Genomic DNA, 27,189 nt, shown 5'->3' with positions numbered 1-27,189 from the left:
TAAAATCAAAATGTCAAGTCTAGAATGTTGTCACACATTTAACTGAAAAATATTTAAGTCTCATTGGGAAATATAAATTTAAATAGTATATAAAGTGTGCTTGCATTTTGTAATTCATTTTTCCCTGAATCTGTTGGTCAGTAAGCCTAACGATATTGGGGGGTTAATACCCTTAAGGAATAAAATTAGTATCCATAGTGAATTTCCGAAGTCATGACCTATAGTTAGACCAGCTGTAATAATTTAATTTTAGACAATTTTCTGTAAACTTTATACATTTTTGAAATTTATTTTGTGTTAAATATTAAAACTTCAAGTTTTCTAAATGTGTGTACAAATATAAAATAATAAACTGGAGGCCGTTGTAGCTCAGTTGTTGGAGGGACCGGGATTGAACCCGGAGAGGTCGGGGCTTGCTCCTCATATCTGCGAAGACCAGAGTACATGCATTATATGAGCTTAACACTAGATTGCGTAAGAAATTCATTTTGACTGCTTTTTAATTTCAATTGGAATAACAATTATGCATATGACACAATTTCTTGGAATTTTGTGACTTTTTGTACAACATATAATTTTTTTATTGTTAATATTTACTAATAACTTTCTATATAACTGTAAATAATATAAAAAAATGTTAAAAATTAATTTTAAACAAATTTCTCGTTATTCTTCCACAATCCAGTCATTTTGACTGCTTTTGGACAATATAGGTATAAACTAAGTTTCAGTCTTTCAAGTGTTAAAAAATCTGTGGACTCTAAAATGTGAGATCAGTTGCTGAGCAGTACCATGGGAGCAGGGATCTGGATAAATTATCCTTGATCTATATCTAAACTGTGGAAGTGGCCTCACAAATGCGATCTCCTTTGCAGAGGATCAAAATGTTGATGGATCAAATGTTGATGGATGTCTTCAGATCATAATCAGGGATGTTTGCCAGTCCGTCACTAATAGCCCATTGTGCAGCTTTAGTGCGACGTAAATAAAGTATACCTACCTACATATATTAAACGGGGAATTTGTTACCGTTTTCAGGCTTTCAGTTATTACGACGAGCAATGGTTCATCATCCTTCAATCAGCAAGAAACCAAACCTGGATTCGACTCTACTTGAGAAAAGGTCGTGGTTTTGAAAATCTGCAGACAATTACTTTGTATGGTGAAACGGATTTTGATCTCGTGACCCTGAAAGGAGTTCATTACATGGCTGTAACCACCTATCAAAGTAACAGGAATTCTGCAACACTTGCGTGAGTTCTATATCTACCTTTGACCCTTTTTTATTATAAAATGAATCTGTTTTGTTTTATGAATTTGGCTTTTTCGTATAAATTTTATTCGGCTATTTTCTTTATGAAGAACACGGGCACTGCTTTTCTCGTGATCGTCAGAAAATGGGATCTGCATAATGAGCGAAATTTGCCGTTGTTTGACCTAATGATTACACTCTAACTGATGTATATTTAGAATTGCTCAAGATATGAAATATTTCCGAGTAGTAGTAAAAATATCGTATTTAATGTGCAAGCAAAAATAATTCTAAAATTTTGCATATTTTAGGGTTTTACCTTTTACTAGAACATGCTTCCTAAGACCCCGAGAGAGTCCAGTAAATTTTTCCCGATTACTTTAACTTTTTGGGTCAAGCTTATTTTATTACACTTTAAGTCACTAATCTAGAATGCGTAACATCGTTTGTTTGGTGCAGTACAACCGAATACAGCTCTTAGGCCAATAAATTCTCCTTTTCATTTAAAAACAAGAACTATTTTATCTTTGTAGGTATATATAAGTAAGGGTTATACAGAAACGACTAAAAAGAATCTGAAAAAAGTTTTAAAATTGTGTTTTAGTGATTTACTGCAAATTTCTAATGTTGAAAATTGTTATTTTTATAAACAATAGAGAAGTTGCAATGCGTTCATCTTTTACCATCAAGTCATTTTTCTAAATGTCCAGCCTTCAGTTTTTAAACTAGTTTTTTAATTCAAAAAACTTCTCAATTTTAAGCACGGGTTCCACATCCCAAATTCGCCTCAGTTAATTGTTTCATCCAGATTCTTTTGCTATATTTGTTTTTCGATTACTTAAGCCATTTACCTAGTACGTAATCTTTTGGGTGCCATTGTAAAACTGAATAATTACTCTTGCGTCATTAAACTCATCTATCAATCAAACTTTATAAGGTAAAGTATACCTTGGTACCGTTGTACCAAGTAGTGTAAAGTAATGGAATTTTATTTTTAGTTACGTGTATTTATGTTACTGTGAATGACCGAAATTGATTGGTAACTTCCGGTGAATGTTGACAATAACATAGTCGCTTTGGTAAATGTCCGAAATATATGCTAGGTCTAGTTAAGAGCCATTGCCTGGTATACATTTGCCCTGTTTACACTACATCAATTTTTTAAGGTTCAGTGCAACTGCCCGGTATGCTCTACATCAGTGTTTCCCAAAGTGTGGTAAGCGTACCCCCAGGGGTACGGGAACAGTTTAGCGGGGATACGTGTTATGCAAAATGTCTTGCAACAAACGAAAATTTCAGAAAATTTTATTTAATAATAAAGCTAGCCATGAAAATTTACGAATGCGTATTTTTCTATTTGCTATTTTTTGCAGAGTTAACAGTTAATAATTAGTGGTATCAACAGCCAGTTATGAGTTTTAACTTTTGTGCAATTTTTTATAGTAAAAAATACATTCATTTTTTTATTGGTGGTACACAGCGTTATGAAAAATTTAGAAAGGGTACACAAGTCACAGTTTTGGCAAACGCTGCTCTACATCAATGTTTTTAATGTTCACTGCCACTGCCCGGTATACATTTAACGAGTACTCCGAACACTGCTTCTAATCTATGCTCAGCAGATATCAAAATACCAAGTAAATATAATATCAACGTATAAATTAGTATCAAATCAGATAAAATAAATATTTCGGACATTCACCAAACCGACTATATGATTGTTGACATTCACCAGTGAAAGTCTACCTTTGTTGGTGAATGTCTAATGAATTAACTAAATGAATTAACTAAATGCGATGAAATAAGAGAATGAATTAACTATGGATTTGCGTTGTAGATTTCGGTCATTCACAGTAACATTTATATAAACTAAAGAAATGAAACCATTTTATCTCACAATAAACCTCACTAACGCTTTAATTTCTGATAAATTTAGGTTCAGCCACCCATTCTCAGATTTAGTTTTTAAATTTCCAATCATTTTTTCAGTTTTCTAAGTTGATTGCCTTAGACGTCAACAAGTTTCCAACTCTGATTGGTACAATAACCTCATCCCGAATTTTGTGCAAGAAGGTCAAAGTATCGACCAGATATTCAAAACATTTTTACAGTGTCATTTGGTATTGAAAAATGCCCTGAATCTATTTGATATGGATCATTTTATGATTTTGAATTTAATTGATGATAAAAACCTATAAATAATGGAAAGAATTCTCTTTTCGTCTGCCTGTTAAGGCAGAGGGGTGCGATTGTTTTCCAGTGGTGCCATCTATGGCCAAGAATTCGTCTTGTGCCACACCATACGTCCCGACCGTTTATAGGGCTGACCCATTCAACCACAAATCGTAATTTTGACCTGAATCAGGGAACGAGCACTCTCCGGTTCAGTACCCCCAGAGGTTTTGATTTGTTATGGGAACATGGAGGACTTCGCGACTCGACAGATTTAACGTGCATCATTCACAATTTTACTACACGGAGAGTCTTGAGCCTGCGGAGTTCGAACCTATGAACTCTCGGACATGGTCCCAGCGCCTTTCCGATCAGGCCCTGTAGAAAGAAGATTAACAATTAAATAATGGAAACATTTTTTTTTCTTTGCTGTTCTTTCAAACCATTCTTTCTCGTTAGATTCTCTAATATCAAACTGCTTAACATGATTGACATTTACTCCAGGGCACGAAATTTCTGTTCGACAACTCGCCATTGGCGACTGAATTTGTCGGACTGGCAATTAATACTAGTTCTGCAATTGGCAGATGGTATTTCGGCATACAGTGAGAATATTTGATTTTTATCTTTATATTTTTATTTTAATGACAAATGACTTTTTAATGATTTGTGAAGGATACTGAAGCTATTGCGACTTTGCGAGCAACTCTTTAAGATAATATTTAGTTAGCAATAAATGTTCCTATTTTTCAGCTTTTATTCTTTTAAACTTTTAATCTCCAAAAAGACTACGTTTAATAACATTTTTAAAAGTTTCATATTTTAATGAAAAAATTGGCGAGCAATAATCTGGCTAGTACCTTTAAAACTGAAATTTCATAACCTGGTCTACACTAAAGAACTGTTTTAAAGTCTTGAATTAAAGGAAAATTTTAAAACATTTGTCACATTGTGTCTGTAAAATTTTCATTTCGGAAATAGTTTCTTTTTTTAAAAAAAATCGATATAACTCAAAATGCGAGTTTTAAATACTTTACAAAATTTATTTCAGTAATTTGTAATTTTTTATGCTAGAATTATGACAAAACTGTAGAGCTGTGTTAAATATTTAAAAATAGCGGGTCCACCTCTGTTCGCTGCTCTCTCCAACCGCCGGAACTGCTTTCGCTGTCCCTATCACATTGCTTAGATAGCTAATTGGATACTATGTTCATAAAACTCTATGCTGATGCTCTTTTTAAAATTAAGTATATAAATCCTGTGAAAACTTTTATTTATAAATTCAATTTATGCATTACAATTTGATTTATATTCACTTCAAAGCTAAATTAACAAGCCTGACACTGAACAATTTGTACCAAATATTTAAACTAAACTTTTAGAAATCATTGATAAATACGAGCGTTATTAGTCTATGCTTTACGTGGAAACGACATAATGCCAACATGAAAGCATAGCAAACTTCATTAAAAACTTTATTGATTTTACTGAATTACGTGAATTGTTTAAACTACTTTGGTTGGTGCAAATGTTTTACATAGAATGAATTTTTTCAGTCTTTATCATTGGACTCAAACCCAGTTTGATGTGATTGCAACCAGGACAGATGTGATTGGACCACGTTCAGTTGCATGCTGGGTATTAGATGGGACTCTATACATAGTCCTTGCTCAGAAATTAGATGGCACGTCTGACTATAGTTCACCGGTATTTTTGTACAATGCGAGTAAGTATATTAGTTTGCATTAGAAAATGATTCATTTTAAATGCAACTCGTAAGTCTAAATTTTAAATGTGGATCATTTGATCATGATGCATATTTTCATTATAAGTAATCCTATGTGTTTTACCATAAATACCTCACAAAATTCTTATTCGTCCGGCAGAAAAAAATACTATGTTTATGTTGGCCGTAAAGTTTTGTTTTAATACTTTTTAACATTATTCATAAACTTTAAGTTTTTTAATAACGTAAATATTAAACTTACAGTAAATTTAAAACTAATTAGACCAAAACTTATTAGACAATTGTTTATTGTAGGCAAAGAGACGAGCAGGAAGAAAAAAAGTTTATTTGCGAGAGGAACTTCGGATACTTTAGTATCAATTATAATTTTAATTTTAAATTTAATTTTCAAAATTTTCCATTAAAAAAAAATTAAAGAAAAACATTCGTGTGATATAAAAATTATTTGCATCAAACAAGATATTTCTTTAGCCTTTCGAGTGAAAATTTCTTGAATATACTTTAATTTTGTGTAAATTAAATTCAAACTAAAGATGAAACTAATTTTTTTAGCAAACTCGCAGCAGAAAACAAATCGGCTGATACTTTAATTTTAGTAGCAGACATTCAGTTCAAAATAAGATTTTCATCTTAATTTCTCGAAAATATCTTTGAACATGTTTAAGAATTTAAGGCTTGATGGTTCTTTTTAAAGCAATCTATATAAATATTTTAATTACCACACAATTAGATGTTTAGCATGTAATTTTTAGAATTCCATTCGCATTCTTATGGCGTTCTTAATTTGTTCGTTCTCTGTATCAAAATACTTTAATACGGTTGTCAAGACATCAAGAACATATGCTTCTGAAATTTCAAGTAAACAGTCTTCAATAGTCTGTAAAATGTTCTCACATAAAATGTATTGAAAAATATTAAATGTTAAAAATAAATTCAAATTCTTCTATTAAAATTTTTTAAATTCATGACTGGTCTCGTTGCAGTATTTATTTTTAAATTTTGAATTGATGTTACAGAACCTCGTAAGGTTTTGTGAATCTTAATATGCTTAATCTCTGAAATAGTAAGTAAAACCTAGACCTAGCAATTGCGAATGGTAACCACTGACTAACTGAAAAATGGTAGCCACTTGTGCACTTTTTGTGGTCACTTCTAGATATGTGCTTAAGGGAGTTAATATCTTTTAAAAAGATTTAGTTGATTGAAATTAGATTTTTAAGTCAAACGATTTTTTAAAAACTTAATTCATGTTTTACAATTCATCTTTAGAAGACGAAAGGGGATTAGTTCTGCAGCAAATGCTTTCAATAGAAGGGCCAATCAAAGTGCTTCATTTTTATGTCAATGCTAACCACTATGTCATTTTCATTGGAAGTCAGAATGCAGCAATATACTGGTGGTCCAGTAAGTACTGTTATATATATTGAATTATTTTTAAAGCGTTCCTTAAATCTTTATCTGCATATTGCTAAAAATTGTCTAATTTTAAAAGGTTTGAGTTGCAAAAACCTTAAATTTTGTGACTTATTTATAATATCAATCCTATTAATTGGAATGATTAGAAAACTAAGGTTTTGTTTCAATTAAAATAAAAACTTTTTCCTAATCTTACTTTCATAAATCTTTTTTTTCCACATTTTTCAAGCTTAAAAAATAATCAAACTAAAACATAAATCTAGGAAAGACTGAATTTATGAATTTGAAACTTCTTAATTAAAATGTCTGCCAAAAGGTCGTTTTTGAAATATTTTTAGTTTTTAAAGATTTTAACTAAGGGTGAAGCTGATATTTTTTTACATGTACAATAATTTTGTGAAAGAACACAAAAATAAAAGAAATCGTAAAATATAATTTCCTTAATTATAAAAATTGTTCTCCGATATAAGCATTAAGCTATAACAGCTAGCTTAAAAATTTACAAAATTTTATATTTTGATGGAATGTTTACGAGCTTTAATTTTTTTTCTTATCTAGCGTAAGACTTGTGTACTTATTAGGTTGTATAATTGCATTAAATTCCGAAAAGAATGTATGCTGTGCAAAAATGGAAATTCCTCGCATCTTTTCTAATTAATTTTGTGTAGATTTTGACTCGGAAGTCTAATTTCTTTCAGGCAATCAGTTCTTGCTGTGGCAGATAATACGCAATACGGGTAATGCAGTCGATGCCTCAATTCTCACGCTTAGCAACGGTGAAGTGGTAATTGTTATAGCATTACAGGTAATTTTTTTGGTCTCTTATAAATTAAGCATTTCATTCTTATTTGATAAGATCATTCTTAATCTTCATGCTTAATTTCTTTTATAAGGCAGTTCTATCACCAGTTCAAATTTTAAAAGGCAAACTGGGTGAAATCAAAATTTTCATCTACACTCAAACATAATCATGAAACCTGGAAGCAGAATTCAATTGATCTCTTTACAAATTTTATGGATTCGGTCGGGAATCGCTGTTTAATAGTTTATTTAGATAATACTTATTATAAATGCCTCTTGACTATTAAGAGTGCTTGTCAAAAAATATCCGTAACTTCTACACATCAGGGAAAGCAAATTAACATTTAAAGAACAAAACGTAAACAAAATGAGTTATTTTACCTTTAGTATTGGATTACAGCTCCGTATGATTTACAGCTACATCAATGTTGAACTCGGTAACTCTAAGCTTTAACCAGAATCGAAAGACAAGCTCTCATTTAGGCAAACTCGCTATAGGGGAGAAACTTTTAATGAAAATGACCTGCGTTTGCATTGCAGGGAGAAGAAAACTATGAAAACCTCTGGTAAGAGAACTCTTGCTCTTAATCCATTTACTATTGGGTACTTTTCATCAGCGCGTTTGATCAGTATGAGCCGGAAGCAGTAAGTAAATCTACCAATCAATGCAGGGATTCGAAATTTAGTTACCTGATTGGGAGGCAAGAGATTAAACTCGGAGATGAAGAATAATTCACAACTTAAGTTTAAAACTAAAATGGAATGAAAAATCGTCAAAACTTCAGATGAAACTCTTTAACTTTATCTAATAAAGAGAAAATTGCCTTATTTTATGAAAAATCACCAGCTATTTTTTTAATTTGGCTTAATGGTACTTACGGAATAGTTAATTTAAAAACAAAAATTCTTACTTAATTTCACTTAATTATTTAAAATATTCACTATTTAGGAGTTTAATGTTTTTTTTATTTCCAATGGCAGGCCAATTTAAAAAAACAAAAGGGATAAAATAACAAGAAAAACAAGGCAAAAAGAGATAAATAGAATAGAAGGAGCTTAATGTATATTTACAATTCCTGACAAAAAAGTGAAGTTGACAATACTATTTAAATGTATATAAAGTTTACAGCGAATAAAATGAAGACTTTCGAAGAATGCTTTCGAATAGAATTGAAATCGAAGAACGCTGAAAAAAATCTTAATATTTTAAGCAGTTTCAACACTATCTGATCTTCAATTCCAACGTCTTTGACACTTTGTAATATTTTCTGTTAACGTTTTATCCTTTTTAGTTGGATTATTTAGCGATGTTTGTAAGTAAAACAAATTTAAATGAGACATTGAACTAAAACCTATAAATTTTAATATCACTGGACTGTCAAGGACAGGACTGTTTTTTAAGTTTTTAAATAAACCCAATACACAAGTCTAATTTTAAAAAGATCAAAAAGACTTTTTATACAAAAAATTGTTTAATCAAATTTTTTAGGGTGATTCCATGATTTTTCACTCTTGACACGGAAAACAGTCAATATTGTAAATGTATGTCTATGCTTGAAGAATGAGATTGCTTAATTTTAACCCTATACAATTTAAATCAGTATATAATTTATTTTTCCCACTAACGTAGAATATGCTCCAAACTAGATTTTAAAATCTGGCATTCGTTATTTTTTATGCATGTTACATTTGTAATATTCAACATTAAGTTAACTTGTTAAAAACAATGCGTCGAATTGTTATTAAGTTGATACCAGTTACAATTCGTTGCTTTTTCTTAAGAAAATGAACAGCTATAATGCAAATTTTAGGCTTAGATTATTCAGTATATCTGAAAAGAAATAAAAACAAAAGTGAATTTAATGGCACAACAAATCTGAGCGATTTTGTGCCATAATGGCAAATTTTAACAATATAAACTGTAAAATAAAATTCCTATAAAATGTTATTTGTTTTCTTAGGAAGAAGTGCTGTTCATTACTTTGGATTCATCTGGTCACTATATTATATCATTCAGTATGCCGTTTTGGGGGTACTACATCTCTTCCCTTCAATTTATGTATAGCGGCGATGCATATTACGCTATGGCTTTATTCGCAGCTACATCTTATTCTCAACCCATGCAGATGGTCAGAAAGTTGACTCTTGACCCACATTTTGTGCGTGAGTATTTCTTAATGAATTATAATTAATTCCTGCTCAGAAATATTGAATTTAAGCCAGGTTTGCTCATTTAATAAAGCATTCATGATTTTATATTTAGCCTTCAATAATTACAAAAATTCAGTTGAATATCAGCTGATTTGAAAATATCGAACGCTTAAATATCTTTATTTCTTATTACAGCGACTGGTTCCTCATTGGATACGCTAAGACAGTGTTTGAGTGATGTTTACGTCACACTGGAAGAACGTCAAAGCGAGATGAATAACATCAACGTGGATCTTGGCAGAGTTTGGCTTAGAAATAAGGAACAAAAAATAAATTCGCTGGTGTTCGTTGATGGTAAGACTTTATTTCAAAACAGTTGCATTCGTTCTTTTTTCAGAGATATCAAAACCATACAGTCGCATGCCTTCTATCCTAGCAATTTCGCTGCAAATGTTAATTCTGATAGAAATCAAATTATTTCGTGAAAATATTTAAAATATGTTGATTGGTTTAAATGTGATTTTTCTATATTGGCTTTAGTTTGCTTTTACAAGTTTCGTAATGATCATCCCATATATATGAAATATGTATCAGTTTTATAAAATATAATATATTAATATACATAAATAATTTATATATGAATTAATTTATTTGATATAATTTATGATATGCGAAATTTTTCTTAATATAAAGTTTGACTGCAAAAAGAAAAGAGAAACGTTATCGGAACATAATGATCACTATAGAGAAGTTTGTCTGAAAATAATTAAAATATATGAGTTCAGTAAACGCAGAAGATTCTTAGAAACAACTGCAAGATTTAACAAGTAATTAACCTGGTTCTAATGCCTTCTGTGGCGCCTCCCCTATTAGCAATTCGATAAATTTAGAATAGCATTTTGCTTTCTGGATATATTCAAAATTTAATGTCACTGAGTCATTGTGAAACTATTTCATAAAATCGGTACAGTGAAAAAGAGGTTTCAAAGCAACTTAATTTCTCAGTGCAATGTTTCTAGTAAAATTCAGACATCTTAGGCACCACTGAAGATCTTTTCCAGAATGTCCTTTTGTTGAATGTCTTGTTTGTTTTTTTAGAATGTTCTTCTGCCAACCCCTTTGACTAGTTGGTTATCTCAATCAAGGTTTAAGGGAGCTACGTTCGGACTTGAGGGTATTTTGAGGAATATTTTGCACCTTTGAATTAGCTTGAGGAATTAAGAAGTAGACAATGGCTCAAAAGTCGCATGGTAAATGTTCTATGGTAATATACATGTCAGGTAAACACTTTTGAAGTGTTTAGTCTTGACCACTTAACTCTTAGATAACGGACAGAGTCGAAGAGTATCGCACGTCAATTTTTTTTTTGTCGGTAGTCAACAATGGCTTTCCCAAGTGAACTTTATCTCCGACCTCTTAATGACATTCCAGAGCACACCTTGAGTCACCGGTAGATTTGTAGATTGTAGATTTGTTGGCTTCTTAATCTTGCAAAGTTTCCGCTGCAGAATCGCTGAGTTTCTGACAAACATTAACAAACCATTAAGTGCTGCATAGAAACTTGCACGGAAGACAGAATAGTTTCAGGAAAATGACCTTACTCGTTGGATGATCTAAAACGATTGAGTAAGCATACATTTTTAAAATGACTTTTATAATCAGTACAAGATCTCCACGGCGTGAATTCAATTAACAGTAAAGTCAATGTCATTACATTTCAGACACACTTCATAATGTAAGCCATGATCACTATTTAAAAGCTTAAAAAAATGCAGAGTTTAGATGTTAGCCCCAATAATTTACATTTTAACTAATTACTATTCCCGTAAAGTTACATTATAGATCTTCATTAATCATCGAATTTTATTTAATCTTTGTTATAGGTAAAATATCATCAACCCGAAAATGTGTTGTAGAGAATATAAAGGTGGTTCGACTGAAAAAGATGTTACCTGACTCTTCTCTGACTGAAATTGATCAAAGCGTCTCTAGCCTTAAAGACATCGTTCGCGGTCTTCAGCAGAATGTACTGAAAAGTGTAAGGAAATCTGTCGAACAAAAAATAACAGGTAATACTTTAATTTTCTACGAATTTAGCGCTCTACTAAACAGTTTGAATTTGCTTCATGCTTAAAAATAAAATAAACAGATATGCTTAATGTTATTTCATTGGTTGGAAAAAATTTTCGAACTATTTCAAACTTTTTTTAGTACTTTTTACCTCTCGAATAAGATTACAAAAATCAGATTCTTTTATATTCAGTTAGAAACTCCTGAACCCACCCTATCTAATTTGGAGATAAATGTACGATAGCGTACGAGCCATCTCTTTTTCTCATACTAAAGTACCGAATGTATTGGGGTATTCAACTTTCAAAACTTGTTACAAATTAAAACAAAGTTTTCCCTTTTAAATGTATTGAAATCTGTTGATGTGCAGTTTTAACTCTGATCGTCTCAATTGTCTACAAGTAAAGCATCTTAAGATTGAAAATTTTAACATTTCTAAATTTCTCTTAAAATTTTACTCTATCAAAAACTAGTTTCTGTTCCCACTGGCATTACAAAAAGTAATTGCATATTGGTGCCCCATTCAATACCTTTAATACTTATCTAAAATATATATATAAGTAGTTTTTAATTTTCCGCAATCAATCTTGCGGTACATATAATTCAATTTTAAGGTTTTAATTATATTTAAAGACTTAGAAATAATATTAAAGTCAAATATTCGATAAAACTAAATTGTTCTTATAAGTCTTAAAATTAGTGCATACAAGTAGATCATTTAGTTCTATTGTCGATGTTATCAAACTGACATAAGGCTCTTTGGAGAAGTTTTTCATATTTCAATTTACAATTTATTTAAATATTGAATTCTACGAAACACTGAACCATTGTACCTTATTTCTAGGTGACTTTGTTCTTTTATCCCTGCTTTCTTTTATCCTTTGCATTAGTTTCTAGCACAGTTTTATTTTTACCTTTAATTCTGCTCAGCACAGCCACTACCGGATCGTCATGGAACTCCATTCGAGACATTCTACCATGGCTCTCATCTCTTATAAATCAAGGAATTGTTTAATAACAATCCTGTTGAAATAAAACACTACGGGAGATCACTGTATACATCTGTTTTTTCACTTTACAAAATCAGATTTTTTAAAAATAGCATTTTCTTCCATTTCTAGGAACGAAAAACTTTGGAAATGTTTATGTTCCTTCTTTGTCCTTAAAATCCTCCCACTCGGATATTCCCGTAAATGGTGTCCCTGTATCCAAAATTCAAAACTACGCATTGCGAAAGTACGGCAACCAAATATTCCAAAAACCAGTTCAAATAGCCAATGCCTACACTCCCGAAGTTCTGACGGATTATTTAAATGACATTGAAACAAATGGTAAGATAAGATTTAAATCTTGCATTCTTTAGGTTTCATAATTTCGTATTTATAAAGTCTTCTTCTTTCAGACTTCCTGCTCTTGAATGGTGAGCAACATGTAACAGGAAGTTTGTTATTTCTAAATGTCCAAGCAAGCACTGTGACTACGGACACAGTAAATTCTATTCCATTTAGCAACCTGGTGACAACCCTGCAAGACCAGAATATTCGAGGCTTGAAAGTAATAAACTCCATGGAATCTGATGTTATAAGTGTCCAAGGGCAAATGAATGGGGTAAGTTTTCTTTCTTGTATTTTTTATTGAAACAAAGCTTTCGTACAGGCTATTTTAAATTTGAAAAAACTAAATTTTTGATAAAATAATAAGTTTGCTATTGAATCTAGTTTGAGGAATTTCATTGCTACGTACATTTGATGCTTGAAAAATGCAGACACATAATACTTCCCAAAACTCTTTCCTTCATAGCTGTTTCTGACCCTCGAAACTTTTTTTATATGTATATAAATTGGTGATTAACTCGCGTGCCTATTCTGCCTTTCTGTTAATAACCATTTTTCTTGTGTTTTTATTTAATTTATAAAACACTCCTTTTAGACTCGTTATACTAAAACAAACCTTTTGAGATTTGCTTTGAAGGTAAGTTTGAGTCTTAAGCAAAGTCTTTTACGTTTAATTTCGACTTGGAAGTTTCGTTAATTACGAAAACAGAAAATTATCTTCTAGAAATAAAATTTGTTTTCGAAAATTAAGACGAAAGCACGACTACTTAAAATAAATTTAAAGTTTTATTTTCCATCGTTTAAATCTTTTCTAGCAAATTTCGACAAAAAATTATTAAAGTATTTTTTCAACTCGCTTGAAATAAGTGAAATAAGTTTTCTCGTGAAATCATTTGTTTTTCTGTATATTTTAGTTTTCAGCATTCCCGTTATTCTTTGAAAATATACATAAACTGCGTCTAAAGTGTCCATTCTGTTTTTCGGGTCTTGAACCCTGTTTATACTTTATGTTTATCTTAAAGGAAAATTTCTCAAACGAATCAATTTAAAATGTATGCCATAGCAAATAACTTAATGTGCAAGCAGCTTATTGTCAAAAATTTCAAATGAAATATTCGAAACTATTTTAAAGCAATTTGCATTGTTTCAAATTTTATTTTGATGTAAGTTTTGTGGAATCTTAACTTGAAATTTCATTATCTTTAGGATTTAACTACCAGCAAATCTAAATTCTCTTACTTATAACAGATACATATTTAAGAATCCATATAGTAGACCGAAGACATTTATGTGCAGAGTATGTCCTGGTTTAGTTTATAAGGAAGCCGATGTTCAAAATCGTAATATACATTTTGGAAGAAGGAACTTTAAGTTCATTTTCTAAAAGAAGGAAAAAGTATATTCCGCTCCATCCTCTTTCATTCAAGAACAACCTTGGTGCTTTAGTTAAGCTCGTGTAGTGTGTATGATATTAAATATACAGAAAATACCCACCCTTGGCTGTTAAGCCATTTAGTGACGCCTTTTGAGAGGTTATATATTTCCGGTTATCCAGGACAGAGCATGCTTGCAGACATTCGGCATTCATGTTTTCATATAGTTCGTCTAAAGTAAGAACTCCCCTAGCCATTCGTCTGAACCCGTGGCGGTGACTATGATTACGAGGTGTAACCATTTCAAGGAGGGGGTGGGGTCACTGTTTAGAAGATTTTAGCTCGGATTGGAGAAAGAAAGGGAATATTTTTCGATCTTTTCTTCGGTGTGTTACCCTAGAGTGAAGAAGAGCTACAATTCCTGAAATGCGTTATTTCCATAGCAGCAGACAACCACAGATTTTGTGGCAGGGAGAGTTCTTACCGTAGGCAAACTATAGTCACACAGCTCACACTCTTATACCTGCATGCCATGTAAACAGTGTGAAGCAATATAATCTTGCAGTCTAAGAAGACTCGGTAGGTTGATATCGAAGATGTGTCAATGGCTAGATTTTAAAATTCTTGCACAGTGACAGTTTGCTTAGTCTCTGACGATTCAATCTTTCCCTCTTTAGGTTGAATTTTTTATTTCATGAAAAATTGAGTCATTGAAAACTTAAAGCGTTTGACAGAGATCACCCACTAAAACTAAGATGTCAATAATACTAATACTCTATAATTTTAGAACATTTTAGAATTTAAATTTTGAATTTCTAAATATTTATGGCAAAATATTGAAACTTCAAATGTTAACTAACTAAATCTCATTACATACGTTTTAAACTTCTCCTTAACAGGAAGTACTAAGAGACATTATTCCGAACATTGTGAGCATTGATGATGATAGCGAGCTGAAAGGACACGTGACATTGGCAGAGATTTCTGAAATTAAAGGAGACGTCTTTTTGATTGGAAAAATTAACGGATATATCGACCTTGCCCAGCTACTTGATGGAGCTGTTTTGAAAAATGATAGACAGCAAATAAAAGGTAAAAATTTAAAAATTTACAACTGCTAAACATACTCACGATAAATTATAGTAAATTGATTATGAAAATTTCCAATTTTAAAATTTTTTTCCTTCATAAAATTGATATGAGAGGCTAGAATTTGAAAGGCAAACCTCATACTGTTGCTTATTGACACATTTAGCCAATAGTTTTCAAACAATGCATTTACATTTGGTTCAAAAATAGCCATCTTTATAAAGTTGAAATTAAAGAAACATCTTAAATTATTAAATACAAAAATTAATGTTAGTATTTGTTTTTAATATAATACAGAAAATAGGGTTTTAACGTTTTTAAGGAGATGTCAAGAAAATGCAAATGAAACAGAATATTTGCTTCAGAATGGGTTATGATAACCATACAGCTGAGCTACAAAAAGTCCTACCAGGATTAATCGTAATAAAAAGTTTAATCAATGTAGCTTACTCGTACTGAAATTTTCAGTCCTAGTTTTCGTTCGTAATCGTCGACACATAGAAAATTTTTAAAATACTATTTTAGCGTTTTAATATCGGCATTATTTGAGACAAAAGTATCGTTCCAAATCAATTTTTAAGCTTTTTGGGGTGAGGATCAAATGTCAATGAAGAAAGGTTTTTGAATTTGGCCCTGAGCTGAAATCAGAAAAGCTGAGAGCATGCCTAATATCTCTGTATACAAAATTTTATTCTCTAAAGTGATATGCTTGACCGTTGGACCTTCGCTGGAAATTAATTTACAACTTTTTTCAGACAATAGCTACATAAGTTTCTACTGTATGGCTGCACTTTGTTTAAACTTTAAAAGCAATTTTTCATCCTCTTAAACAGAAACATATCTTCAACACAAGTAAATTAGAATAACCTTTTGTAAGTCGTATTGAAATTAAATTATCTTGTCTTTTGATAACTTTTTTTTTTTTCAAATCTTTTCTTTTAACCTCAATATTTTTGAAAAAGTAGAGTAAGTTTTGTAAAAGTTATTTTTTTTCTAATCACTTATTTTAAAACAAAATTTCGTTCGATTTCATCTCCAAATATTTTAGATTTGGTACCTCAGAGCATACAAAATATTTCCCGCCAAGGACTTTTATGTGACCCAAAATGGTTACAAAATGTCATTTGTTATTTGTGTAACTTCATAATACCCCTTGACTACATTAAAAACCCATTATAAACATCGTCAAGCTTAATTAAATACTGACATTTAATTAGTTACCCTGTTTAGGCTCGCATAATGCCAATTCTGCTTGACAATAATGAAACTTGATGTATACGTTGTATGAACCACGAGGAAAAATCTAGAATAAAAATTTTCACCTTTTGTCCGATGTCCGAAATGGAAAGGTAAAATGGATGGTAATGTAACTTTAAGCGTTTCTAAAAGTAAATGGCTATTATCATAAAATCATTCCGACCAATGTCATTTCAGAGAATTTTATTTCAGTTAATCAATTAAATCTGAGTGACTAAAGTTAATGGTGAGTTACAAGAAGGAAAACTACTTTCAAATGAAGGCACTCATCACATGTTATAGTAAGAGATCGAGGAGTCATTATTATTATTACAGTTGAACTTGTAGTAACGCGTATTGAACTCATGCCATTATTAAAATTTTATCATCTCCAACGTGGGTTTTTTTCCCGCGTGTATGCCGTTTACTTACCTGGCCGAAAATTAAACTAGTTTTTGAATTGCTAAATATTTGCCTCAAGGTTCATATAACGTAAATATTCTCATGGACTTTAGACAACTAGAATTGATTCTATCCGTTCTATGTTGGTCTAAATAAGATAACTTGTGATACAGTATGGTTATAATTAAAATGTAGCACTTACGTCTCCTAAGAAGCAGCTTTCTTTACTGGAAAGTTTAATATTTTCAAAACCTATTTTTCAACAGCTAAACAAAACGCTAATCTGAATCTTAAATTATGGCTCTTCCGAAGTTTTGAATATCTAGTTTAATTTAGAAACTTGTTTTTGTAAGAATTATCTTTAAACTGCAAATCTATATTCTGAAAAAATATTTGCTTTTATTTTAGGAAGAATGTGTTTCGAAGCTCCAGTCCTAAATGATAATTTGAAGGTTAAAGGTCACATAAATAACTTGCACACAAGTCAGCTAATGACCCTTTCATCTAACCAAATAATTCCAGGAAACTTTGTGTTCGATTCTACTCTGTTGGTGACCGGAGACTTAGCCACAGATTCCATCAATGACGTGGATCTGAAAGCAGACGCAGTCCTTAAATCTTCAGATCCACAGTTTGTGATGGGGATGAAACGTTTCTTCCAAGATGTGACGGCTGATTTCATAGACATGACAGAGTACACTACCCTGGATGGCGTGGATCCATCTCTGTTGGTGCAAGATTGGGTGAAACATAAAGAAGGCATAGTGGAACAAAATTTAACCGTTTTGCCTAATGTTGTGGTCTTAGGAAACTTATCTGTAATCGAAGGTATTAATGGGCGTGTTGTCTTTGACTTACCAAAAACAGTGTGGTTGAAGAGAACGAAGCAGGTAAGTTTTTTAATCTTATGAAAAATGCTAATATTAAGAATTGATTTTGGAGTGACTTACCAAATATCTATTTAGTAGTCACGATAACGTTTTCATAATATCTCACGCTGTACTGGGAATGTTATGTATTATGTCAACAATATCACGATGATTATCGATCATAATTATCGAAGTTATCAACAGCAACAATTATCGAATATGTTATGATAATTATCGGTGACAATGTTTATTGAACATTTAGCAAACTAGATTTCTATCAAGTGGGGAAATTATCGCGATAAATATCAGCAACGGTACTATTTTTAATACCTGCAAGCATACCGCTGTAATTTTATTCATATTTATTGGGTTCGAAAATTCAGTTTTTTCCCCATCAGAGGACTCAATTATATTTCTCATAGCCAACCTTAAGCAGCGTTATTATAAATTTTAACATCAGATATATCAAGGCTTGCCGATGAAAAATTGATTCTACGTAATAGTTTTTGGTTGGTGTTCGAATATGGAAAATGAAACAGAATTTTCGACATATTTAAGGTTTTTTTTATCAAAAAGGTAAAAAGGCTGTTCAAGAAAGGAAAAGCAATTATCCGTTGTGCATGGAGAAGGTGTATTGGCAGTACATCAGTATCAAAACTGGCTTAAGAAGTTCAGATAAAGATACAGGATGATTCACTTCGCAAGTTTAGCTAGTGAAGACTCAAAGCATTAATTGACTCAAACGGGCAAATAAAAACTCTAAAAATCGCTGAAACATTTAATTTTTCGAATTCAACCGTTCACGATCATTTGGAAAACGTAAGGTTAAATCTTAAAGCTCTATATATGGATTCCTCATCTTCTTACGGAAAAAAGTGTGCTGTCGTGTTGATGTTTGTGATTTGCTTCAAGAAATGAGTTTTGATTCTAGAAATGCTGTGATTAGTCAAAATTTTTGAAGCTCATCATCAAAGACAGCAAAACCTTTACTTCGAATAAAGAGATCAAAAATCACCTGGATCAGTTTTTTTGATAGCTAAGAACAAAAATGTGGAATCTTGCTATTGCCAGATAGATCGCAAATAGTATTGGACCAAAATGATTCCAGAATATTGGACCATATATAATTCGATAAAATATTCATCATGAGAATTTCCTTTCCTTTTCATAAACGAAATTACGTTACGAGAAAAATAATTTTTTTAAAATTATGATTGATTAAAAATGTTAAACTGTATATTAACAGATTGTGTCAAATGTAAAAATAATGCAAATTACTTAAATGGAAAAAATATCGTAATATTCTGAGAAATATCGAAATTATCTGACTAAATGTCACGGTATCGAAATGTCTTAAAATTCTCAAAAAATATATTGTACTAGACTGTTGTAATAAGATAATAAATTGAAGGGAACAATCGCCGCTTGTGTATGAGCATTAAGTAGAGAACTGTGCTGATCTCAAGTATTACTTTTTCATCCCCGCAATATCATTTGTGCTACTCATCAGATCATTTTTATTACCTGATCTGCAGAACGTTTTATTGAGTAAGTAATCGTCTGGAGAAGAAAACGGCACTGTGCCGTTTTCACTCGGTGTTTGCTTTTCACAGAGCGCAATGTAGTTGGCTTAAAAATTAGTTTTTCATATCTATTCCTGCGAAAGTGTTTCACTGTCTGAGTAGTCCTCACGCGGAGAAAATTCCTGTTTCCAAAGATTTAAACTGGGCAAATATAAAAACTCGTACAGTGTAAATATTTTCTGCTCCTTTAAAATGCTTTACTATACAATGATTATTATTAGTTATTTTTTAGTTTATTTCAAAGAATCTATAAAATTTTTGGAAATTTAATATTTTTTCAATATTTTTTCATATTCTCTTATCTATGTTTTGTCCAATGAAGTTCCAAAAAATTTTCTTAAATTGAACTTAACTAGGAAAAATCAATATTTAAGGAATGTCAAGCTCTCTATTCACATTATTTTATAAAATTCCATTTTGGATCTTCAAGCTTTGGAAGGTCTTTTATTCTACACAAATGTCACAGATCGCTTCATAATGACAGCTCAGTGTCATTAAATACTGAGCCATCATGGCACAACTTCAATCGTATTTTTTTTAGTCTATTTCAAGTGAAATAGATGTGTTCTACTTTAAAAGGTATGGGAAAATATAGATTAACGACCTTATGTTGGTTCCCCGAATTACCCATCAAATTTACCACCTTCCCCCCAAAAAATTGCGCTCGAATTATAAATGAATGATATTAATAAAGATTATTAAAATACCTTGCATTAAACTTCCTGAACTGTAGCTATATAGTAATATTATACTATTAACTAATATATTTTGTTTGTGTACAACTTTTGAAATTGCAAACATTTGGCATTTTAAAATTCTACAACTTCATGGCGGTCTAACAATTTATATTTGACCTTTTTTTTCTGTGTCAAATTTAGTTTTTAAATAAGATACTAAAAGCGAAATTACGTTTTCCTGAAACTGATTGTTTCCCGCATTTTCAGGAATCCAATCCCGTTTCTGTTCGATTTCATAGTTTAATAGTTTTGTGTATTAAAATATTGAAGGTGCAATTTTCTAACAATTAGCTCTAATTCTTTTCTACAGTTTTCTATCAACAGCTCTAATAATTCAAGTTTGAAAATTGTTTTGCTTTATTAACTCTAAAAAATTCGACACCAATTTTTTAATCTTATTTTATAAATGTAGTTGAGATCAGCTGATCCAATTTAGGATTTACGACTACTAATATTAAACTCTGTAGCCTTGTAATTTTGAACCACATCCAGAAGCCAAGGGAGCTCCTGGATTAAGCATAGAATTGCGATAAATTTGCTTTCGTGGAGGACTTTTTAATGAAACTAACCCGCATTTGAGTAACATGGCGAGGAAAACCACGAAACCCTGATAAGATTAGCCTGACGGCAAGGGAACTTTAACCCATAATCCGTCCACCACTGAGGATATTATGTCAGCACTGTGATCGGTGCGAACAGAGTTCGGAAACAGTGCAGACCAGCCATTGCTGGGATTTGAACCCGGTTCAAATCATTGCAAGGCGAAAGCCATATCCCCTGAACCACCACTGCTCCAATTTTGTAATTTTAATTAAAGTCTGAAACTTTTCATAAAATTTAATTTTTATTCCTTCTAGAAAATTGAGACTCCAAGTAGCTGGAAGAAAATCACGGCCACCCACATGTTTGTAACTATCGTGAATACCATAAATGTGGAGAGTGATGTTGTTCACAGCTACGGAGAAGAAATCATCGATTCCTTCAAACATTTCACCAACAATGTGCAATCGAATGTTGTGGAAGCTATGGAAGATGTCTACGTAAACGGCCTGAACACTGCCTCGTTTAAGACAGAGGTAAATAGTGATTCCTAAAATTCTAATTTAATAAATGAATTGAAACTCACAGTTCATTGATTTTAAAAAACAAATTATTTCAAAGTTCTGAAGGAAAATGCAAAAATCAGTCACATTCTTAGCAATTGTCTCCCTTTAAAATAGTTACTTTAAGTTATTTTGTCGTTCTTTAAAGTATTAATCACTTGCTGACAATAAGTCTAAGCAGTACTAGAAAAATTGGAAGTATATCATTGTTTCTCACTAAACTCTTTAATGTAAACTCCCGAAAATGGATTTACCTTGTAAGTACGAATTCCAGAACTACTAAGTGTCACTAATTTTTCCTTTCTCGGTTTTGTGACAGATCCAATTTATAACACCATTTATATCTTAATTGGATAACCTAGAGTGTTCCATGGTTTTATTGGCGATTTCAATTTTATTGAAACGCAGGTTTACAGAAATGTAGCAGAATTATATCGTGGTTACTTTCTTTTTCAAGACGGGTGATTAGTTTCGGTGGAATAAACCTTAATTTCCAAAATTCGTCATGGATTGTGGTTGTTAAATTAAGTGATCTGGGAGTACAAATCTGACCTCCCTAAACAAGAAACTAAATTAAAAATATTCATCAATGGAAAAAATGTTCATTCTGTCCATGTTTTGATAACCCTGAATTACAGCAGTCCTATTGGCTTATTTTCACTGGCGACATTTTTAGCTCAAAAGACGAAAAAAAGCAAATCTTTCTTGAATTTCGGGACATTTTTATAGAAGTTCAAGATAATGCAATTATTATTTAAAGTAATTTATGTTCAATGATTTTGTATTGCAGCTAGAACATTATGTGGACGATGGAACTGTACATGGAACGAAAACAATCGAATACGTAGAAATTATCGGAGATTTGGATCCAACTACTTACAACAATTTTGATATTTTTGAGAACGTAATGCGGCCTCAAGACTTTCAAGTGATAGACAGTATGTGGTTTCATAAATTCTATCTTCCAGTATTCTCAGTTTTAATTTCTACTCAAGGGTATTTGAACTCTTATGAACTGATTTAAAGTGTTTCTTTAATGTTTATGCAGTTTGTAATAGCTTTGTCGAAAGAGTTAGCGTTGCCAAATTTTAAATGCTAAAAGAACTAAATATAATATACCTATAGGAAACTGCTTGAATCATAGAAATCGTACTATAAAAGTCAAATTTAGTTTCAAAACAGCTATTTTCTTTTGCTACAATAAAAAAACATTTTAATTTAAAAGAATTTATATACATTAACTGAAACTACACTTTATATATTAACTGAGACTATAAGAACTGAAGTATTTTTCCTCACAAAATAGAGCGTAGCATTTCCGTTCCTGAAGATTTAACCCTTTAATGCCCGGAAGTATTTCCAGTTTACTTCCTGCTCCATAATATTTATGATAGAATTCAGTATTTTTATATTAAGCATAGGAAATATTCATTTCTTTAGAAATTTAATTATGCCATCATAATTATGTAATTAAAATTTTGCAATTATAAACATGACAATATGAGGGACAAAGGCTTAAAAATATTGCAGTTAGTCTATCGATCTGACCCCGATGCTTCGATATTTAAAACTATTTAAAATTGGGAAAAGTTATTCCTCCACTAGACGGAAAAATTTTTATCAAATAAGAAAAATCCGACCAATTTAAAAAATTCTGCAATTTTAAAACCGAAAATTACTTTAAGGTAATTGCATTTAATTTTCTGCTGACCGATGTATGATGGTCAGGTAGTTGATGTGTAAGAAAGGTCCAGAGATGGAATCCGGGTTAGAGGCATGGATGTTCTCTCTTTCACCTCTCTGTACCATCTGTTCTTACTGTAGGGGTTACGCTGGCACACCATATATGGTGTGACCAAGAAGTCTGCCCTTTTGATACACGAATGACTGTCAATATATGGGTAGGCATTGGGGGAAAAACTTTCAATATTTCAATTTTTAACTTTTTGGAAAAATATTTAGTGGTTTTCCTACAGATTTAATATTTTTTAAAGAAAAGCATTTTAGTGAAGCCGGTTTGCTTGTATTTTGTATTACCTTGATAGTTATACAATATGTGACATTTATCAAATGATTGCCCTTTTGTAAAGCTGTATCTGGAACTATAGATTTGTTAAACTGTAGGGTGCCCAAAAATTAAGGTTTGCGAAGTCTAAGAAAAGCAAGTGTTTGCTGCGTTATGCTTGGGAAACTGGTTTTTCCATAAATCTCAAAATTAGTGACAAAGTTGATCCAGATGGCACTACTGAGAAATTACAAGACCAGTGTTTCAAAAATCACCTAATAGCAGAAAAATTGTGGTAGTCTGAGGATAGAATTTATATATTTTATCCTAACATACAGTTGAAGTCACGGGAAATAATTTTTTTATTCTTCAGCGCGATTTGGTGTGCTACGTATTTATATTTAAAGTTTTGTTTCAAAAAAATTTACTTTAACACAAGGAAGAAAACAGTAAGTTTGTCTTTTCATATCGTCTATATTTCAGTGTTAAAACAATTTTTAATTTTTTGTAGCACCTATTGTATTCCAATCTGAGCTGATAGTTATTAAAGACAACTTAAATTCCGTTGTGGTGGGATTTGACAGATTCAACAGTGACAATCTTAAATCCCTTCTGGAAGACGCAGTATCAAAATCAGCAAAAATACATCCAATGACGAACAAACGTATTATGAGCCTCAAAGGTAACGTATAAGAACTTGTCTAACCAATCAATAATTCGTTTACAAATAGTGCATTAAAATGCTAATTGATTAAAAACAAAGATCTTAAATGTGTACTTTTGATTACAAAACAATTATATTCCGTAAATTTTTCATGAATTTTTTTAAGCTTATTTAATGTTTCGAAGCTTTTGTGAAAAGGGAAATAAAAAGAAAAACCAGTTTAAGTGCCCTCAACTTGAAGCAAAGTTATAATTTTAATTTTATAACCGTCGTTGAGCAGTTTACAACTACCTATGTTAAACTCCGTAGCCTTGAAATTTTGTACCCTATCCAGAAGACATGGGAACTCCTGGATCAGATCCCCCAGAGGTATTGATTTGACATGGAAACTTGGAGGACTTTGACCAAGACAAGTTTGCACAAGTCATCATTCAATACACGGGGATTCTTTGGTCAGCTATATTCGAACTCCCGTTGTCACGAACAAGAGTCCAGCACTCTGCCAACCAGACTATCCCGGCCCAAAGCCATAATTTTAAATTATCCATGCGTAAACAAACATCTAGGCTTAAAAACAAAGCTGAAAAATTTAAATTTAACTTTTTAAAAATCTAAGACTTTACAAAATTTTTCCACTGAGAAGAAAGTTATATTATTTAATTAATGATATTCCATTCCTGCATATTTTGGAATCCTAACAATGCAGCATTGGAATAACTTTTCATCTATTAAAGTTGGATCAAAAGCTTTTTCATTTCCGCTAAAATGGAGCTTTCCTGCATATTGACGTTCTGCTTAATTTCGGTTTGCACTGAGTACAAAACGGCAACCACTCTGAATAACTTTTGATCTTATCATCGGATCTTCTCGTTCTAAGACTCAAACTTAATGGTTACTTAAACTATCCTAATTAGTGCAGACTATATCTTAATATTAAATTTGCTAATTAATAAGTGGCAGATCATGTTCTAAGTTACGAAATCAGACTCTAAAACGTACTTTCTATGAATAAACTGAAGGCAAAATATAAGGGCTAACCGAAATGAGAAATATGGTCCTCGTAGTATGGCCAGGAGAACAATCCAAAGTTTGGACCCCTTAATGTTAATTTTACTTTTTGCGTATGGAAACTAACGTAAATTTGCGAAATCTCCCTATCATTTGAAGTATGAGTAAAAAACTGTATTTTTTAAAAATAGAAATAGGATCTATAGATCTATTAAATTTTATATTAAAATTTTTACAAACTCGAGACATAGTAAAACTTTTAAATTTCGGCAATCTTTCTTACAGCACAAGGTTTGAGTATTCCTACAGAGACTCTTGTAAATGGAGTACCAGTTTCTGATCTTCTCAGCAAAGTGGTGACTCTGAACACGGAACAGCAAATAATTGGGGACAAAACATTCAAGACCATTTTGGATTTCAACAAAGTCACTGCTGAAATTGTTAATGAAAGACCACTGTCTAGTTTCCTGAACGAATTGGTGTATATCGATGACAACAGGCCTGTTTCTTTAAAAGAATTTGTTGGGTAAGTTTCAAATTGCACTAGTTCTGGTTCTGAAATTTCAAAATGCGCACAGTACATTAGAATTTAAAACCAAGACAAGTCTCGAATTAAGGATACTACATTAAATTTTGTCACAACTGGTTTCTTACTCAATAAAAGCAAGATTAGCGAAAGGGCTACTCGTGATATGTGTATCCCCTTTGTCAAAAAGTGAGATTTGTAAAATCAATTTAAATACGGCAAAATATAGAAATGTGAATTTATCACCATATATTCAAAACCAAATGCAAAGTTTGACAGACGGGGCTGCTGACTAAGGAAATTAGTACCTACATTAGTCAGATTAGTCAATCTGAAGTAGGTACTTTACTTCACACTAGAGCTGCACAATGGGCCTGAGGGTGATCCGAAGACATGCCATCACAATTTTTAATCCTCTGTAGAAATCTTATTTGCGAGACAACTTCCTCAATTTAGACATAGATCTGAAGGGGAAGGAAATTTATCCAGATCCTTTTACTCATGGTACTACTCGGTGTCAGGCGATAGGATTTTTAATTTCAGATTTTGCTTGCACGTATCTTAGCGGAGGCGAGGATCGAACCCCGGCCCTTCCTGACCGGAGTCTGATTCTCTAACCCCTGAGCTGCCCCAGCCCAGAGCATTATTTAAAGCATAATTTGCGACTGGCAACATAGTTTAATCAATTTATTACCCCTCGCAACCTCAATACTTTCTTCCTGATAAATTCACTCCAATTATAATTGTTCAACAAAAATTATGATAATCAGTCCACTTTGCATATTTTTTTAAATTGGAACATGTTTTGATTTTATAAAACGCAAAATCATTCCTTAATAAAATCTCACTTGTTTCACTTTTAGTTCTTTCAATGTGCCCAATATTATGATCCAAAAACCTGTCAATGGGATTGACATACTTCAATTGAGTAAGAGTATTTTCAACAAGACTGGGAATAACGACTTAATGCATCCAATTAAATTTTTAAAAGGAACTGAGTTCAGTAAGTATTTCATTCGTTAATAATTTCACTTGATTATCTGAAAGCTAACGAATGCTTAATATTGTATTTTATGAAAATAAACTCTAAAAGATCGAACATAAGTTTCAGTAAGCCAAATTAAATTTGTATTGCTTAAAGAAATGTTTGGCCTTAAATAGATTATAACTTGTATCTGCTAATGATTTTATCTGGGAAGATCTGACGAGCAAAAAGTTTTACGTTTTCAGTCTCGAAAACTCTAAAATGTTTAATTTTGTGTTCGGAAGTTAGTCGGAAAGTGGTTAAAATTTTAATAAGCGATTTTTTCACATTCTAATTTTTGTTAATTTTTCCTTGCACAGTTTGCTTGTAAAATGAAATGTAGTTATCAATTTGATATTTTGATTGGATATTATGGCCTAAAAGGGCATTTACTTTCAAAATAAACTTTAAATCAGACAAATTTTATATTTAAGCATGCAAGTTCTTATTCTTATAGTAGTTCTTATGGTTATAGTATTGCAAGTTCTTGTTTTTCTTACAGTATTGACTCGCAAAAGACTGATCTTTTATCGTTTTAATTTTATTTCATAAAACAATTTTATATAAATTAAGACACTTTGGTAAGAATTTGTTTTCCTGTTGCAAATAATTTCATTTAACTGCAAA

General features: G+C 31.6%; 1 protein-coding gene across 2 annotated transcripts in view; it reads left to right on the top strand.

Annotated features, from left to right (window-relative positions):
- LOC107442643 (uncharacterized) overlaps positions 1-27,189 on the top strand; it is a 52,858-nt gene that overhangs the window by 7,963 nt on the left and 17,706 nt on the right. For both annotated transcript variants that reach the window (XM_087169260.1, XM_087169261.1), the window contains exons 4-19: positions 1,039-1,253; positions 4,981-5,150; positions 6,441-6,575; positions 7,286-7,392; positions 9,350-9,551; positions 9,735-9,893; positions 11,423-11,608; positions 12,731-12,940; positions 13,012-13,217; positions 15,216-15,408; positions 17,452-17,933; positions 21,090-21,308; positions 22,126-22,273; positions 23,852-24,022; positions 25,298-25,538; positions 26,402-26,541. In XM_087169260.1, coding sequence (XP_087025386.1) covers positions 1,039-1,253; positions 4,981-5,150; positions 6,441-6,575; positions 7,286-7,392; positions 9,350-9,551; positions 9,735-9,893; positions 11,423-11,608; positions 12,731-12,940; positions 13,012-13,217; positions 15,216-15,408; positions 17,452-17,933; positions 21,090-21,308; positions 22,126-22,273; positions 23,852-24,022; positions 25,298-25,538; positions 26,402-26,541 — 3,184 coding nt within the window. The remainder of the gene's footprint in view (positions 1-1,038; positions 1,254-4,980; positions 5,151-6,440; positions 6,576-7,285; positions 7,393-9,349; positions 9,552-9,734; positions 9,894-11,422; positions 11,609-12,730; positions 12,941-13,011; positions 13,218-15,215; positions 15,409-17,451; positions 17,934-21,089; positions 21,309-22,125; positions 22,274-23,851; positions 24,023-25,297; positions 25,539-26,401; positions 26,542-27,189) is intronic.

The sequence above is a fragment of the Parasteatoda tepidariorum genome, chromosome 8 (genome assembly GCF_982258835.1).
Source record: "Parasteatoda tepidariorum strain Cologne lab strain chromosome 8, Ptep-v5.0, whole genome shotgun sequence".
Taxonomy (NCBI): Eukaryota; Metazoa; Arthropoda; class Arachnida; order Araneae; family Theridiidae; genus Parasteatoda; species Parasteatoda tepidariorum.
Note: the sequence above shows the minus strand (reverse complement) of the source record. Positions and strands in the feature narration are given on the sequence as shown.